This window comes from Myotis davidii, unplaced genomic scaffold (assembly GCF_000327345.1).
Source record: "Myotis davidii unplaced genomic scaffold, ASM32734v1 scaffold75, whole genome shotgun sequence".
Lineage (NCBI taxonomy): Eukaryota > Metazoa > Chordata > Mammalia > Chiroptera > Vespertilionidae > Myotis > Myotis davidii.
In genome coordinates, this window is record NW_006286977.1 from 536646 (window position 1) to 550821 (window position 14176).

The 14176-nt window shown below is 55.9% G+C and overlaps 1 protein-coding gene across 1 annotated transcript; it reads left to right on the plus strand.

Moving 5' to 3' along the window:
• The first annotated feature begins 2026 nt into the window (after positions 1 to 2026).
• On the plus strand, positions 2027 to 13808 carry APCDD1L (adenomatosis polyposis coli down-regulated 1-like). The gene is made up of 5 exons (XM_015560725.1): positions 2027 to 2411; positions 3654 to 3739; positions 4166 to 4341; positions 7108 to 7660; positions 11607 to 13808. The coding sequence occupies exons 1-5, from the start codon at positions 2027 to 2029 to the stop codon at positions 12375 to 12377; spliced, it is 1971 nt and encodes a 656-aa protein (XP_015416211.1). The 3' UTR covers positions 12378 to 13808.
• Positions 13809 to 14176: the final 368 nt, after the last annotated feature.

Consider the following 14176-nt stretch of genomic DNA (forward strand, 5'->3'; position numbering starts at 1 on the left):
CCAAAAAAAGGTGTGTGAAGATCTGCTATTTCTCCATCTGCTCAGCTTCACACCCCTGGCCACCTCCCCACCCTCCTCCGGTGAAGTCAGACCTACACTTTTCATTTACTTTGAAAAAAACCCACACGGATTGTGAGCTTGAGAAACCTCTCTAGGCCTCCACTTTCCTCTGTGAAATGAGAAGGACCACACCCACCTGGCAGGGGTGTTATTGAAGATCAGATAAGAAAAGGGCGCGTTTTCTCTCCCACTTCTAGAGAAGTGCAGAAAGGGCGAGTCCCCAGAGAAGCAGATCTGTGGCTGCCAGGGTTTGAGAGGAGAGGGACACGGAGTGACTCCTAGTGAGTTTGGGGTTTCTTTCTGGGGTGATGAAACGTTCTGAGATGGGATGAGACAGGGGTGATGGTGAATGTCCTAAATGTCACTGGGTTTTCCTTGTACATGCTAAAATGGTTAAAAGGGTAAATTTTATGTTAGGCGTATTTTACCAAGAGTTATTTTTAAAATATGTTTTATCTTTTATTGATTTTAGAGGAGAGGAGGGGGGAGGGAGAGAGAGAGATAGAAACTATCAGCTGCCTCATGCATGGCCCTCACCGGGGATTGGGCCGCATCCTGGGCATGTGCCCTGACCAGGAATCAAACTGGGGACCTTTTGGTGCATTAGTCAATGCTCAACCACTGAGCAACACCGGCCAGGCCAAGATTTATTTTTGAATTGGGATCGAGGGACACCAGCCAAGGCCCGCCAACCCACTGAACCTCAGTCTCCTCATCTGCAAAATGGGGGCACTGACAGAACCTCCATCAGTGGTGGTTGTGCAAATTACAGCTGTTGGTCCCTAGCAACGTCAGACACTTGGCAACAGGCATCCCTACATTGACAGACCACCTGCCCTGGAAGCTGGGAGACTCCCCACCATGATGCAGACATGGCAGCTGCTCTGAGACAATCTAGGCCAAGGGCCTCAGCTGAGGTTTAGCAAGTCCATCCCCTTCACAGCCCCAGGCAGGTTCCATGTGGGGAAGCCTGTTCCTGGCTCCTGACTCACAATAACGCACCAAGCTAGAGTGGATGGCATTTAAACCCCAGCAGCTTGGTCTGGGCACTTGGGCGCTCTGGATTTAATTCTGCAGGTGATTTGAACGATGCTATCTAATTTCAAATGTCCCTGCTCTTATGAGTGCAAAAGCAGCGTAATTTTTAATTAGTGGGTAAACAGTAAATAATGGATGGCAGTAAGTGGACACCACTGTTAATTAAAAATCCATGGTTGATAAAAATCAATTTGGCCCATGCGTTTAATTCAGTCTATCAGGTCCCTGAGAAAAGTTGTACAGCCTGCCCCCAGCACCATCTGCTTGCAGCTGCCGCTTCTTTAGTTAAGACTTTTCTAGGGGAGAGAAAAGAAGAAGAGAGAGCGAAGACAAGAAAATCAAAAGACTCCCTCAAAAGCTGCAGCTGAGAAAATTTCATGTATTCATTTCGAGTCAGCTAATTTAATGTTGGCAACCTTGACGTGGACGGCTCACGGTTGAGGGAAGATGTCATGTTCGCTCGGGTGTTTCCACAGAGCTCTCCGTGTGTGTGTGTGTGTGTGTGTGTGTGTGTGTGTGTGTGTGTGTAATTGAATTTATTGGGGTGACATTGGTTAATAAAACTGGACAGGTTCCAGGTGTACGGTTCTAGGATAACCCTCTGCACACCACAGTGTGTTCACCACCCAAGTCAAGTCTCCTTCCATCAGCGTGGATCCCTCTGTGCCTCTCCTGCCTCCCACCCCGCCCCCGCTGGCTGTGTTTTCTATTTTGTGTGTGCATGTTCTGAATGCAGGGAGATTTCGTCGTATCACATCATCTCCCGACTTAATTGAATCCTAATTTCTCACAGAAAAACAAGACGAAGTGAACCACTTCGGCAGCACGCTCCCTGAGGAGTCGGGCCGTGCCTTCAGAGAGGTGCTGGGGGGACGGCGCTTCCTTCGGAGCAGAAAACATTTCCTCGAGAAGCGGAGCCGTGGGGACAATGCCAGTGCCACCCTCAGAGCCACTGGCCATTCTGCTGAGACGCAAGCTCGAGTTTCCCAGCGGCAAACGCTGGGACCCTTTGGGCCCTTTGCTGCCCTTTGCTCACATCCATTCCCCAAGTCAACCCGGGGAGGGCCTCGCTGGCACAGTGGTGCTCACACCACCTGCAGAACTGAACGCGGGGCCCAGGTCCCCAGAGGGAAGGTGCGAGCTGTTGGCGCTGAGGTGCGTGCGTCCGGCTCAGGACTCCCACATGGTCATGCCGGAGTCTGGCCCGTCCGTGATGCCCGCCCACCACAATGTCCTGGCTCCATCCCCGCAAATCTCTCTGCCCGAGTTAATGCGGAACCACCACAGGCTCCTCTCACGCAAGACGCCCCTTGGTATGTAGTCGCTCAGCACACGGGCCCTGAGAGCTGGCTGTTGGTTTTCACTTCTACTCGGCCGATTAAAACCAATAAAGCAGCTGTAGGATCAACCAGGAAAGTAGCAGGGGCCCAGGGCTGCACCAGCATTCTCATTCCTTCCTCCACTCATCATCTGCTCCTTCCTTCCTTCCTTCCTTCCTTCCTTCACTCACTCATTCATTCATTCAGCAACTGCCTGTGGAGCACCCTGCATCCCACCAAGTCTTGAAAACAGCCACTCCCCCTTGCCTGCCATGCGAGACGAGCAACAGGAGTCTGACCGCCTGGCTGGAACCCTGGCTCTGCCACAGTTGGGCAGCCCATGCGCCCCATGCAAGCTAAGCCATGTTGCTGAGAAGGAAGCTAAGGCTGACACCCGTGTCCTCAGTTGTTGCAAAGGGCAGATAACGTATGAAATCGGACGGAGTCGATACTCAGTTCATCCTCAGGTTATTGTCATTGTCACCACCGTTCTCGCGACTCCAGCTTCCTCAGCCGGCCACTGGGGACCCTGAGCATCTCTGGATGAGACTCCCAACCTCCAGGGAGGTGAGGGTTCCATTCTGCCTCATTTTCCTGAGAGGCCACTGGCAACCACGGGCCCCCACGTCCATGTGGGGACACCAGGTGCCCTGCAAAGGGGTAGTGTGGTCCCCAGGTTTCCACAGCCCCCACCCCTGGCCCTGCTGCCTTTCTTGACCCTGACTGAGAAGCTGTGAATGTGAGACGGGGAAGGGGACAGAATACATTCTTCATTTGTTGCTTCACTAGGCCCCAGCCTCCCGCCAGGGCCTCCCTCCCTGGCTGGCCGACATCTCCGCCAAGCCCCGGAGCCCCTGACCCACTTCGGCCACAGGCTTGGTGGGAAGAGGACCTTGGAAAGCCCTTTGCAGGAGCAGGGCCAGCGGTCAAGGGCAGCCACCCGGAGCATCGCCGCTGCTGTCATATTTGGACACCGCTCGCTGCCAGGCTTCCCACAGCATCCCGCCATCTGGGCTGTGTCAAGGCCAGGCCTCGGAGGAGAGATGATGGTTTCTGGCGGGATCGCTGCTCTTCAGCAGCTGAAGGCCCCGAGCTCTCGCCTCCAAGCAGCTCCTGGAAGAGAAGGAGCAGTCCCATGGCCGGGCCTGGCTGGTCTCCATAGGATGAGCACATCTAGGGGTCACTCAGGAGGGCCTGGGGCCCCCACCCTGCTGTTCACACCCATCCTCCCCCCAGAGGCCTCAGGTTCCACCCAGCCCCGCGTGCTGGATGCTGGCCGGGGGCTCACAGAGATGGAGACAGGCAGCAAAGGCCTGGTCGAGGCAGGTCCGTGCGTGTGGGGCCTCGCGGGGCAGGCACAGTTCTGCTCCACAGGGCAGAGGTCAAGCGGAACCTGGGCTCCTTGGTGAAGGGGTAGCAGTCCCATGCCGCAGTGGACAGTGCCATCGTCTGGGAGTGAGGGCCCTCGTGTCCCCGGCCGTGCCCAGCACGGCAGGCGAGTCTGAGCAGGGTCTGGGCTGCGGAAGTCGGGCTCAGCACAGTGACTGTGGGAATCTGGACAGTCTCCCTGCAGGAGGCTTGGATTCCACGGTGGTCACAATCAGGAGATGAGTCCGGAGGCTGATTCTAGGCACCTCATCATTGTCTCGGGGGCTGGGATGGCCTACGGGGGAGCTGGATGCCCCAGGAGGGGCAGAGGTGGAGGTTGGGGTGGGAGGGCAGCTGGGGCAGGTGGGACACCTGGGCAGAGCTGGAACCCTAACCCTGGGTCTGTCTGCTTTGCAGCCCATACTGCAGAAGCAGCTGGGAAAGCAGGGGGTGGCCACCTGCGCTGGGAACCTCGCTGCCAGCAGCCCCTGACCAGCAGAGCGCCCGTCACTGCACTGCTGCCTCCACGCCTCGAGGGTCCCTGGATCTCCACTGGGTAAGACCAAAGGTCACCTTGACCTCAGGCCCCTGCGCTGGGAGACTCTCCTTTCTGAGCCTCAGTGTCCACATCTGTAAAATAGGCACAGCTGTCCTATTGTCTAAGAGGCCTTCTACCTGTGGCATACAGCTTTACCCACCACCACCACCACCACCACCACCACCACCATCACCACAGAGTGAGCCTGGAAGGCAGGCACCATGTTGGGCATCATGCCCCAGCCACAAGCAGCAACTGAACAAAATCCACCTATTCAACGCATCAAACACCAACTATACAAATACTTACTGAGTGCCTAGTATGAACTAGTACAGAGGGGGACACGATCTAAGCACGTGAATACAGAAATAAGTAACACAGTCTCAAGGTGGTGCTAAGCTCTGCAATGAAGGACATAAAACAAGGATGTAATAGTGAGTGACCTGGGAGGGTTTTTTTGAGAGTGGTCAGGGAAGGCTTCTCGGAGGTGGTGACATTCCATTGAAGGCTGAAAGAAGAGGAGTCAGCCATCCAGAGAGCCAGGGGAAGAGGCAGACAGAGGGAACAGCTGGTGCAAAGGTCCTGAGGCAGGAAGTGGTGGGTTAGAGTGGGCTCAGGTGTCTTGCTTGCCTGTCTCATTCTCTCTCTAACCTTGCAGGCTGGCCTGCCAGTTCAGGCACTGTTGCTCTCTGGGGCAATGGGCTTCGTGCTCTGCCCTCATTTGTGGGGTCCTCCCTCTTAATGTGGGGATGGAGAGAAGGGAGGCAGTGGCCTCCTCCACACCTAGCACATCACTTTTTCTCCCGCCAGACCTTCCAGCCAGCCCCATTCTAGGATCGGGGACTGGATGGACTCTCCGTATCCTCCACGCACCTTCTGAGGTCAGAGACAAGCGAGATGCCAAACATCTGCTATCGCTCTGGGTGGAGGGAGGGCCTGGAGCTCAGCAAAGCCCCTTTGGATGCATTCCCAGGCTCTCACCCAACTCCACAGTCCGGGGGGACCCAGCACCACTGGCCAGGGTCACTCTGAGACAGAACTGGGGCTCAGGAAGGGTAGGGACTGCCTGCTGGCTGCTCCTGCCCCGGGGCCCATTGCATTCTGGAACAGTGCTTCTAGAAACTTCTAGAACCTTCTTCCTAGAAAGCTCCCCTCTGTCCTCCCCCAGACAGCCTTAGTGCAGAGACCGAGATGTCCAGTGTGACCTGCTGCAACCCCTTAGGCAAACCGTCCCCTCCCGGGCCTTGTCTGAGGCACGGGCGAGGAGCAGGCTGAGGCCACCTCGGCGTGTGAGCGTCCTTCTTCGTGTTTAACTATCCTGGCACTTCCCTTATACTTTCCCTTTGCACCAACTTGCCTTCGGTCACTTACACAGACTCCTTTACCCTGACAGCTGCGCTGAGGGACAACAGTACGCAGTGAGCAGCACACTCAGTGTCCTCGATTATTTTTAAAGGAAGCGCAGTATTGCCCTGGACGTGGAGAGCAGGGCCACTTGCCATAAGTTGGAGGGAACTGTGAAAAGAAAGTCAATGAAAACCAAACGGCGTAATTAAATTCTCACTAGGTCCGCTGCCCACAGAGGCTCCGGCCTGCTGTCTCTGGGAGGAAGGGAGGCCGCGTTAAAGACACACTGGCTCCAGCAGCACCTCTGCTTTGCGCTGTCGGGCAGGCTGAGCAAGAAGGCCCTGGGTGGCAGCCCCTGGGCGGAGGACACCGGGAGGGGGCACCTGCCTGCTCTTCTCCTGGACTCACCCACCACGCACCCCCCTGAGCCCCTGGTGGGAGAGTCCCAGCCCAGTTGTGACATGAGTCCTGGAGCCATTTAGCGTTTCTTGCCACCCAAGCCCACCCTGTGCTCATCCTTACCACCCGCAGAATAGGGCCTGAGGACCTGGGGGCTAGGGCCAGTGTTTGTAAATAAAGTTTTTGTAAATAAAGTTTTATTCACACAGCCATCATGTCCCCACTTGCATAGGCTTCTGGCCGCTTTAGCTCTACAACCATAACCTTGAGTAGTTGCCACAGAGACCACCCAGAAAAGCAATGATATGCATGATCTAAACCTTGAATGTCTGCTGACCGCGGCTAGGCCCACAGCCTGGCACAGGCATGGGTAAAACTTGGTGGGGAGGCCAGTCTTGCCGAGGGGAGACAGGATCTGAGCGCCTACATCCACGCTCATCACGGTCCGGCAGCCTGGACCCAAGGAGGATTCTGGGTCCCGGGCTCTGGGCCAGGTGCCAGGAATCCAACACAGAGAGAACAGGCAGGGCACTGCCTCCAGAGCTCCAGCACAGAGGTCCTGACGGGGAGTACCTCGCAGGTGTGACCGCTGTGCGGACATGTCCAGAGACCATGACTGTGATGGAGACCTCCCCATCACAGACACAGGAGCTGGGCCGTCTTCCTGGCTCACATTCCCGGTGAGGCACAGAGTGGGTGAAACCAGGTCTCCCAGCGGCAAGACCTGTGCACTTCCCTGGGGCCCCAGGACCCACAGGGGCCCCGAGGGAGGGTGTCACCTGAAGAAGGTGATAGGATTGAATGGAAGGGGATAAGCGGGCTTCTGCCAAAGCCACAGGCATTGAGTGGAGGGCCCCAGCCCCCCTAGTGGGACTCACTAAGATCACTCAGAGAAACTGAGGCTGTAGAGGCCCAACAGCCCTGAGCTGAGGTCTGCAATGGGGGTTTAGGTGTGGGGTGGGGGGTGGGACCCACCCAGAAAGGGGCTCACGTGCAGGTTCTCACTGCTCTGCCCACCCCGTCTCTCCCACCCGACAGCTGCGAGGTGCGACCTGGGCCCGAGTTCCTCACCCGTTCCTACACCTTCTTCCCCAGCCGCCTCTTCCGAGCCCACCAGTTCTACTACAAGGACCCCCTCTGCCAGGAGCCTGCCCACTCCCTGGTCATCAAGGGCAAGGTCCGCCTACGCCGAGCCTCCTGGGTCACCCGTGGTGCCACTGAGGCCGACTACCACTTGCACAAGGTGGGAATCGTCTTCCACAGCCGCCACGCGCTGCTGGACATCACCAGGCGCCTCAACCGGACCCAGGCCAGCCGTGACTGTGCCCGGCAGCTGCCCCCTGCCCAGGCCTGGGTGTCCGGGGTGCTGTATGAGCTGCTGAGCGCCCGGGCCGAGCGGGACTGCACGGCCGCCCTGGGCTTCACCATGCATGAGCTCAGCCTGGTCCGAGTGCAGCGCCGCCTGCAGCCGCAGCCCCGGGCTGGGCCCCAGCTGGTGGAGGAGCTGTACCTGGGGGACATCCACACCAACTGGGCAGAGAGGTGGCACTACCGGCCCACCGGCTACCAGCGCCCGCTGCAGAGCGCCCTGGTGAGTGTCGGCCCTGGGAGGGCAAGCTCAGAGCCGTGGCCTAGCAAGCCCTGCCTGATCCACTCCTGCCCAGGGCCTTCATGCTTCCCCACCCTGGTCTGTGGGCCACACAAAGTCTTTCCTCTCCCTTAATTTCAAAGTAGTGATGAGCGTAAATAGTTTCCAGGATCCTTACTAATGTTAAAATGAGACAGGCAACAGCGTCAGAGGTTCTGGAAGCTGTAGGAGTTTGTCGTCTACATTCACAGTGAGAAGAAACGTTAACTTTCATCAATTAAAGCAGTGATTTTCAATCTTCTCATCTCATAGCACATAAACTAATTGCTAAAATTCAGCAGCACACCAAAAAAGATATTTTTCACCGATCTGAGAAAAAAATAGGTATAATTTTGATTTATTCACACCTAACAGCTATTGTTGTGTTGGCTGTTGACAATCTAAGGGAAAAGAGGTCAGTACCCCCGACTAAATAGTCAGGTATTGCATGTTTTAAAAATTCTGTCGACACACCAGGGTGCCGCGGCACACTGGCTGAAAACCACTGAGTTAGAGGTTAGTAAAAAGGAAGTCGAGGTTAGGGCTCCAAGTTGAGAATGTCTGAACTTGGCACCCAAGGAACGTCCTTCAAAAGTAGATGGAGGGAGGGAGGGACGGATGAGGTCAGTTGTCCCTGTCAAGTGCTCTTTGAGCCCTTAGGCAACCGTCACATCATTCAGCAAGTATTAAGTGCCTACTGTGTATTATACACTGAAAATAGGTGGGGCAACTTCTCACCCCTGGGAGCACCCCAAGGTGAGGGCCTGGGAATGAGCCCACTCCTCTTCTTCCAAGGCAGGATTTGGGGAGCAGAGAAAAAAGCACCAGACATTCTCATAATCAGAAAATCAGCCCCAGTTCTTTCATAACCTCAAAAGTATTCCCTTTTTGGCAGCCGATGTTCCAGCGGTTCTCAACCTGGGGGTCATGACCCCGAAAATACATCCTGCATATCAGATATTTACATTACAATTCATAACAGTAGCAAAATTACAGTTATGAAGTAGCAACAAAAATAATTTTATGGTTGGGGGTCACCACAACATGAGGAACTGTATGAAAGGGTTGCGCATTAGGAAGGTTGAGAACCACTGTTAGACAGTCTGGCATTACTCCTACCTAGGAGAAGGTGCTGGCAGGGTCATGACTGGAGCCCACCACCTCATTAGGGAAACCCTGCACGCAGAGGACGGACCCCTGGTGCCAAGAATGACACTTCCATGCCTTCCCAGGCCGGGCTCTGGGCAGCCTCCGGCCCTCTGCCGCCTGACCAGTCCATGAGGCCGGTGCCACCTGCAATGTGACTGAGAGGCAGAGCACCAGGACGTTTGCAGGGATGAGTGGTGCCAGATGCACGGACATTAAATTAAATGGCCCCTCTCCGGAAAAAAAGGAAGATAATTTCAAAGAAGGAGATGCAGCATATATATCCTTAAGTAACGAATCAGTCGTGACCTTGTGCTCTCTGGGGCCCAAGCCTTGCCCACGACCCAACCAGATGGCAAACATGAACATTTTTAGAAGTTAATTTCAAACCAATTTGATCCCCAAATTCATTGCCTGGATATAGAATCCTAATCAATCAGCCAGCACTCAACCAAAAGCATCCAAGCCTGGTGTCCCCTCTGGGGGTTAATTAGAAGCGGTTTGTGCTGTTGGAGAAATAACTTTATGTAACAGGCTTGAACCAGGACGAGCCTGGCTCCGGCGTCCGCGCGTTCTGCTGGCAGGAGGCTTGTTTGTGAACACAGGCAACAGGGCCTCGGCCAAACGACCCCCGGGAGACTGACAGGCGGCCCCTTCCTTCACCCCCTTCCAGAGCATCAGAGAAGGGCGTGCCTTTTCTCCCCCTTCTCTGAGAAGTGCGCCAGGTTCTCCACCGGTTCCTGCTCCGCAGAAAAACGCTTGCCCCCAATTAGCAGTCAGCACCCCCAATGTCCTGTCTGCAAAAGGCAGCTCCGTTCTGGAGAGAGGGCGGCCCTGGGATTATGTTGCTGTGATGCCTTATGCTGTGGGGACACATACCAGCATGACAACAGCCGGGATGCGGGGGAGAGGCCAACGTTGGAGCGGGCTCTCACCCGCCGCACGCAATGCCCTCCCTCCCCTAACGACCCATCACAAACATTTTTGCCCTCATTTGCTAGTATTTCAAAGCACCTTCAAGTACTCTGGGTCAAAACCCCCCAAATCAAAACCAATTATTTCTCTACATTATGGAAATCAAGGCAAGTTTAGATTCACCATAGAAATAAATAATAAGCTTTTAATGTGGTCATCCAAAAAAAAGAAAAATACTTCCCATCATCCAATATTTTCTTTCTAAACCAGCCCTCCCAGATACCACTTGTTTGGCACGAAAGTCACCCAGGAGCAATCTGTGAAAATCTCTTGTTTTTGCAAAAAGAAGAAGAAAAAAAAAGAAGCTGATTTCCCAGCTGGGTCCCCAGGAAGCCCTGCTCCCTCGCCCACTTTGCAAACGCAGGTGTGCTAGTCCCACGCCAGCCCTGCCAACATGCGGCTGTGCCAAGGAGGCTCACCTTTCAGAACGCTGCTCGGGGCTAGGCTCTGGGCAGCAGAGACTGACTGCTCCCTCGCAATTTCATTTCTCTCTGGATGTTCATTAGACTCAGAGCCTGAGAAAAAATACCAAAAACATCTCTCCCATTGTTAGTTCTTCTGACTAGCTGAGCCCTCCAGTGTCTTCCAGATCCAGGCAGCTCTGCTTTTCTCTGCTCCTGGAATTCCCTGTAAACCCAGCTCCCGAGGCTCCATAAGGCAGGGAAACGGTAAATCAGGCCAACGAGAGAGGAAACTCATAGCCCAGGCCACAGAGAACCTGATGCCTCGGGGGTGGCCGGTTGTCCCTACTGTAAATGACACCCCGATGGCCACCTCGGTGTTCTGTGTCTTTGCATGTCCCAGCCATCTCCTCAGCACGGGCTCCAGGCGATGGGCTCTGCGGCAGGGGGAGTATTCCCATCCTTGGTGCCGTGTCCACTTTCCAGGGATGTGGAAGTCAGGCTGCTCACCTTCCAAGGTGAAATTTCTGGAGATACAGTCTCTCTTCTGCACCCGGTAATGGGGACCCAGGCTCCTGGGAGGGGCATGAGGCTTTCTGCATAGAAAGGGGATGGGGTCCGACAGACAGGGTTCAACGCATCTCTGCCACACCCTTGGCTGGCCGCCTGGTCCACTGGGTTTCAGCTTCTGCTACTCTAACATGTAACTGTTGAATGAGACATGCTTAGCACAGTTCCTGGCCCTCAGGGGCACCCAGAAGCAGGAAAGGGTAGAGAGAGTCTCCTTGGCAAGGAAACCATAATAAACCTTAACGGCCAAATTTTAGGACCAAGCAGGCTGGGGGTGGGAAAGAAGAACTTCTGTCAAATCCCAGGACAGAGGGCACCTCCATTCCATTTCTCATCCACTCATTCATCCATCCATTCCTTCATCACTCAGCAACTTTGTTCCAGCTGTGACCAGGCACTGTGCCGGGCCCTGGGGACAGAGCAGCCACAGAGACAGTCCCAGTTTTCTAGAGCTTACGATCTAATGAAGGGGAGAGTGGAAAGAAGGGGGGGTGGTTGGAATGACAGGTCTCTGAGCACTAGAAAGGCCCCGAGGATGCCCGGGCACGGTGTTCAGGAAAGGTCTCCCTGAGGCTGCTCTTTGATCTGAGTCCTAGAGGACGAGGAGCCGATCAAACTATGCTCTGGGGGATCCCAGGTAGAGGAACAGCAGGGGCAAAGGCCCAGAGGGTCTAAGAAGAGCTAAGTAGCCGTTGAGCTGGAGGCTGGGAGTGGAGAGTGATGGGTGACCACTGGGTAGGCCCCATGACACCCCATCCCAGAGTGCACCCCGACTTCTCCAGCTGAGACAGTCACTGACCTTTGTGTGTCTCTTTCAGCACCATGCTCACCCCTGCCCAGCCTGCAGCCTCATCGCCCGCTCCGACGAGCACCATCCTCCCGTGCTGCCTGCCCCAGTGGCCCTGCCCCTGCACCTGGGCGGCCAGTGGGTCAGCCCCGGGTGCGAGGTGCGCCCCGCCGTGCTCTTCCTCACCAGGCTCTTCACCTTCCATGGGCACAACCGCTCCTGGGAAGGGTACTACCATCACTTCTCGGACCCCGCCTGCCAGCAGCCCACCTTCACTGTCTACGCAGCCGGCCGCTACACCAGGGGCACGCCATCCGCCAAGGTCCTCGGTGGCACCGAGCTGGTGTTCCAGGTCACAGAGGCTCGTGTGACCCCCATGGACCAGGTCACCACGGCCGCGCTCAACGTCTCAGAGCCGAGCAGCTGCGGGGGCCCCGGGGCCTGGTCCCTGGGGACGGAACGGGATGTCACAGCCACCAATGGGTGCCTGCCCCTGGGCATCAGGCTCCCCCATGTGGAATATGAGCTTTTCAAGGTGGAGCAAGACCCCCTCGGGCAAAGCCTGCTCTTCATTGGACAAAGGCCCACTGATGGCTCCAGTCCGGACACCCCCGAGAAGCGCCCCACGTCTTACCAAGCGCCCCTGGTGCTCTGTAACGGGGCGGCCCGGGACTTCTCCCAGCCCCCCCAGCACGGGCCTCTGCTGCAGAAGCCCCTCAACAGTGGGAGGCGCTGTCCTCCAGTGGCCCCTCTCCCCTTTCTGCTCCTAATTCCTGGGCTGGCCTTCCTCCAGCGGCTATGAGATTGGGACCGGCTGACCCCGGGACTCCCACCTGGCGCAGACCCCACACCTGTCCGTGAGGAAGGCCACTCCTTCCCTGTTCTCGTCACAGACAGGTGGTGGCTGCCACTGTCAGCTCAGCCTGCGTCTTGGTGGTTCAGCCCCTGCGTGCGGCAGCCCCTGCGGAGTGCATACTGCGGTCGGTTAGCAACTGTGACCAGGAGCCTGTGCCTCGCGGCCATGTCCATTGCTTTGAGTTTTGAACACTGGCTCCCATCTTCCGTGGGCAGTTCGGGGACCTGCACCAGGGACTGGACCTCAGAGGCCCCCTTATTTCCTGTAGCCTTGGGATTCTGTGCGATGGGGGTGAGGGTCTGCCCATGCAAGGGAGGTTCCTTAAAGATCACTAATTCGAATGTAGCAATACACACTCAGACATGATCACAGACGCCCCGCAAGCTCTCGTTCTCAGCTCTCCGGCAGAAGGCTTGTCTCTTGGGGAAACTCAGCGTCCCCGATCCCGACTGGGGGTGTCTGTATGCACCTGCCCGTGCTCCGCCAGGCAGACCGCCAGCGGTCCACGCGTGGGGGTAAATGCCGCCTCCGGCGCACGCGCGTGTTCCAGCTGAGCCCCGGGATGCGGCGGCCCTTGCCCCCACCATGCTGGGCTGGCGCCGGGAACAGGTCCTGGAGGAAAGCGGTGTTCCCAGCCTTGGGAAAGTAATTAATACTAATGATATCGGCATTACCACGCGCTCTGTAATTAGCCCTGCACAGGTGTTCTCTGTTTTCAAGATTCCCTGTGCCTCTCGGACAAGGAGGGAGAAAACAATCCCGAATGTGTCTCTGGGACCACCCCAGGGAGCGGGCAGGGAGCGGCTGTGAGGAGATACGAGGAGATAGATGCTCCTGCGCCCGCGTCCTCCTCTGCTCGGGAGGCTGTGGCCACGGTGGGGACAGGCTGTGCCTCTCCAGGCCTGCCTGTGTGCCCAGGGCCACGTCTGTACATTGTGAAATTAACTGGCATCCTGGTGGGCGCAAGGGTTTCCGGGACTCGGTGCCGACGAAGCACCCCCTCCTTCCTCCGCCCGATTCCTATCTCTGGCTCTTGTCACGGATCTCGAACAACAATTGTCTGTGAGGCTAATGATGCTTTCAGAAGGAAGCCCTTGTCCTTCCGTTAGATTGTGTGGGGTTCAATCAGCCCGCTGAAATTGCTCTAACTTATCTACCCATTCTTCTTAAAAAAAAAAAAAACCCACACACCACCAAGTTCATATTATCTGTGGGTCTCAGAGAGTGACGAGTGTTCCTGGCATATTTACTAAAGCACAAGAAAGAATTATTGTGGTCTCAGACTGCATTGGGCGGAGAGGGTCTCTAGTGGGAGGAGGGTGGGTGGCGATAATGTGTCCACAGCTGAGTGAGTCTGTGTCTAAGGCTTGAGGCAGCCATGCCATCATTTATCATCAAATTTGAATCTTTTAATAAAATTAAACAGTCTGAAAAATGCTCTCACCAGTTATTAAAGTCAACCAAGGGGGCTATGAGCCTAGAGAAATGCAGTGTCTTCCAGAAAGAGGATGAGACCGGGGATGGCCATCGCCGGATGGCTGTTATGCACCTCGAGGCCGCACTATGGCCGGCCCTGGTTAAAGCTCCAGGGCTTCCAGGACACTCGGAAGAAATCCCACCTTCTCGCTCACCGATGTCTGCGCGGCCCCACCTGCCTCCCCCACGCAGGTTGCACCTGTGTTCCTTCTGCCTCTTGATCACAGCAAGCTGTTCCCCGCCTCGGGGCCTCTGCGCATGTTATTTCT

Coding starts and splice junctions, on each gene's coding strand:
- APCDD1L (XM_015560725.1), top strand. CDS start 2,027: ATGCCAGTGCCACCCTCAGAGCCACTGGCCATTCTGCTGAGACGCAAG. Junction 2,412..3,653: donor CTCACGCAAGACGCCCCTTG/GTATGTAGTCGC, acceptor TCCTCCCCCCAG/AGGCCTCAGGTTCCACCCAG. Junction 3,740..4,165: donor GCAGCAAAGGCCTGGTCGAG/GCAGGTCCGTGC, acceptor ACACCTGGGCAG/AGCTGGAACCCTAACCCTGG.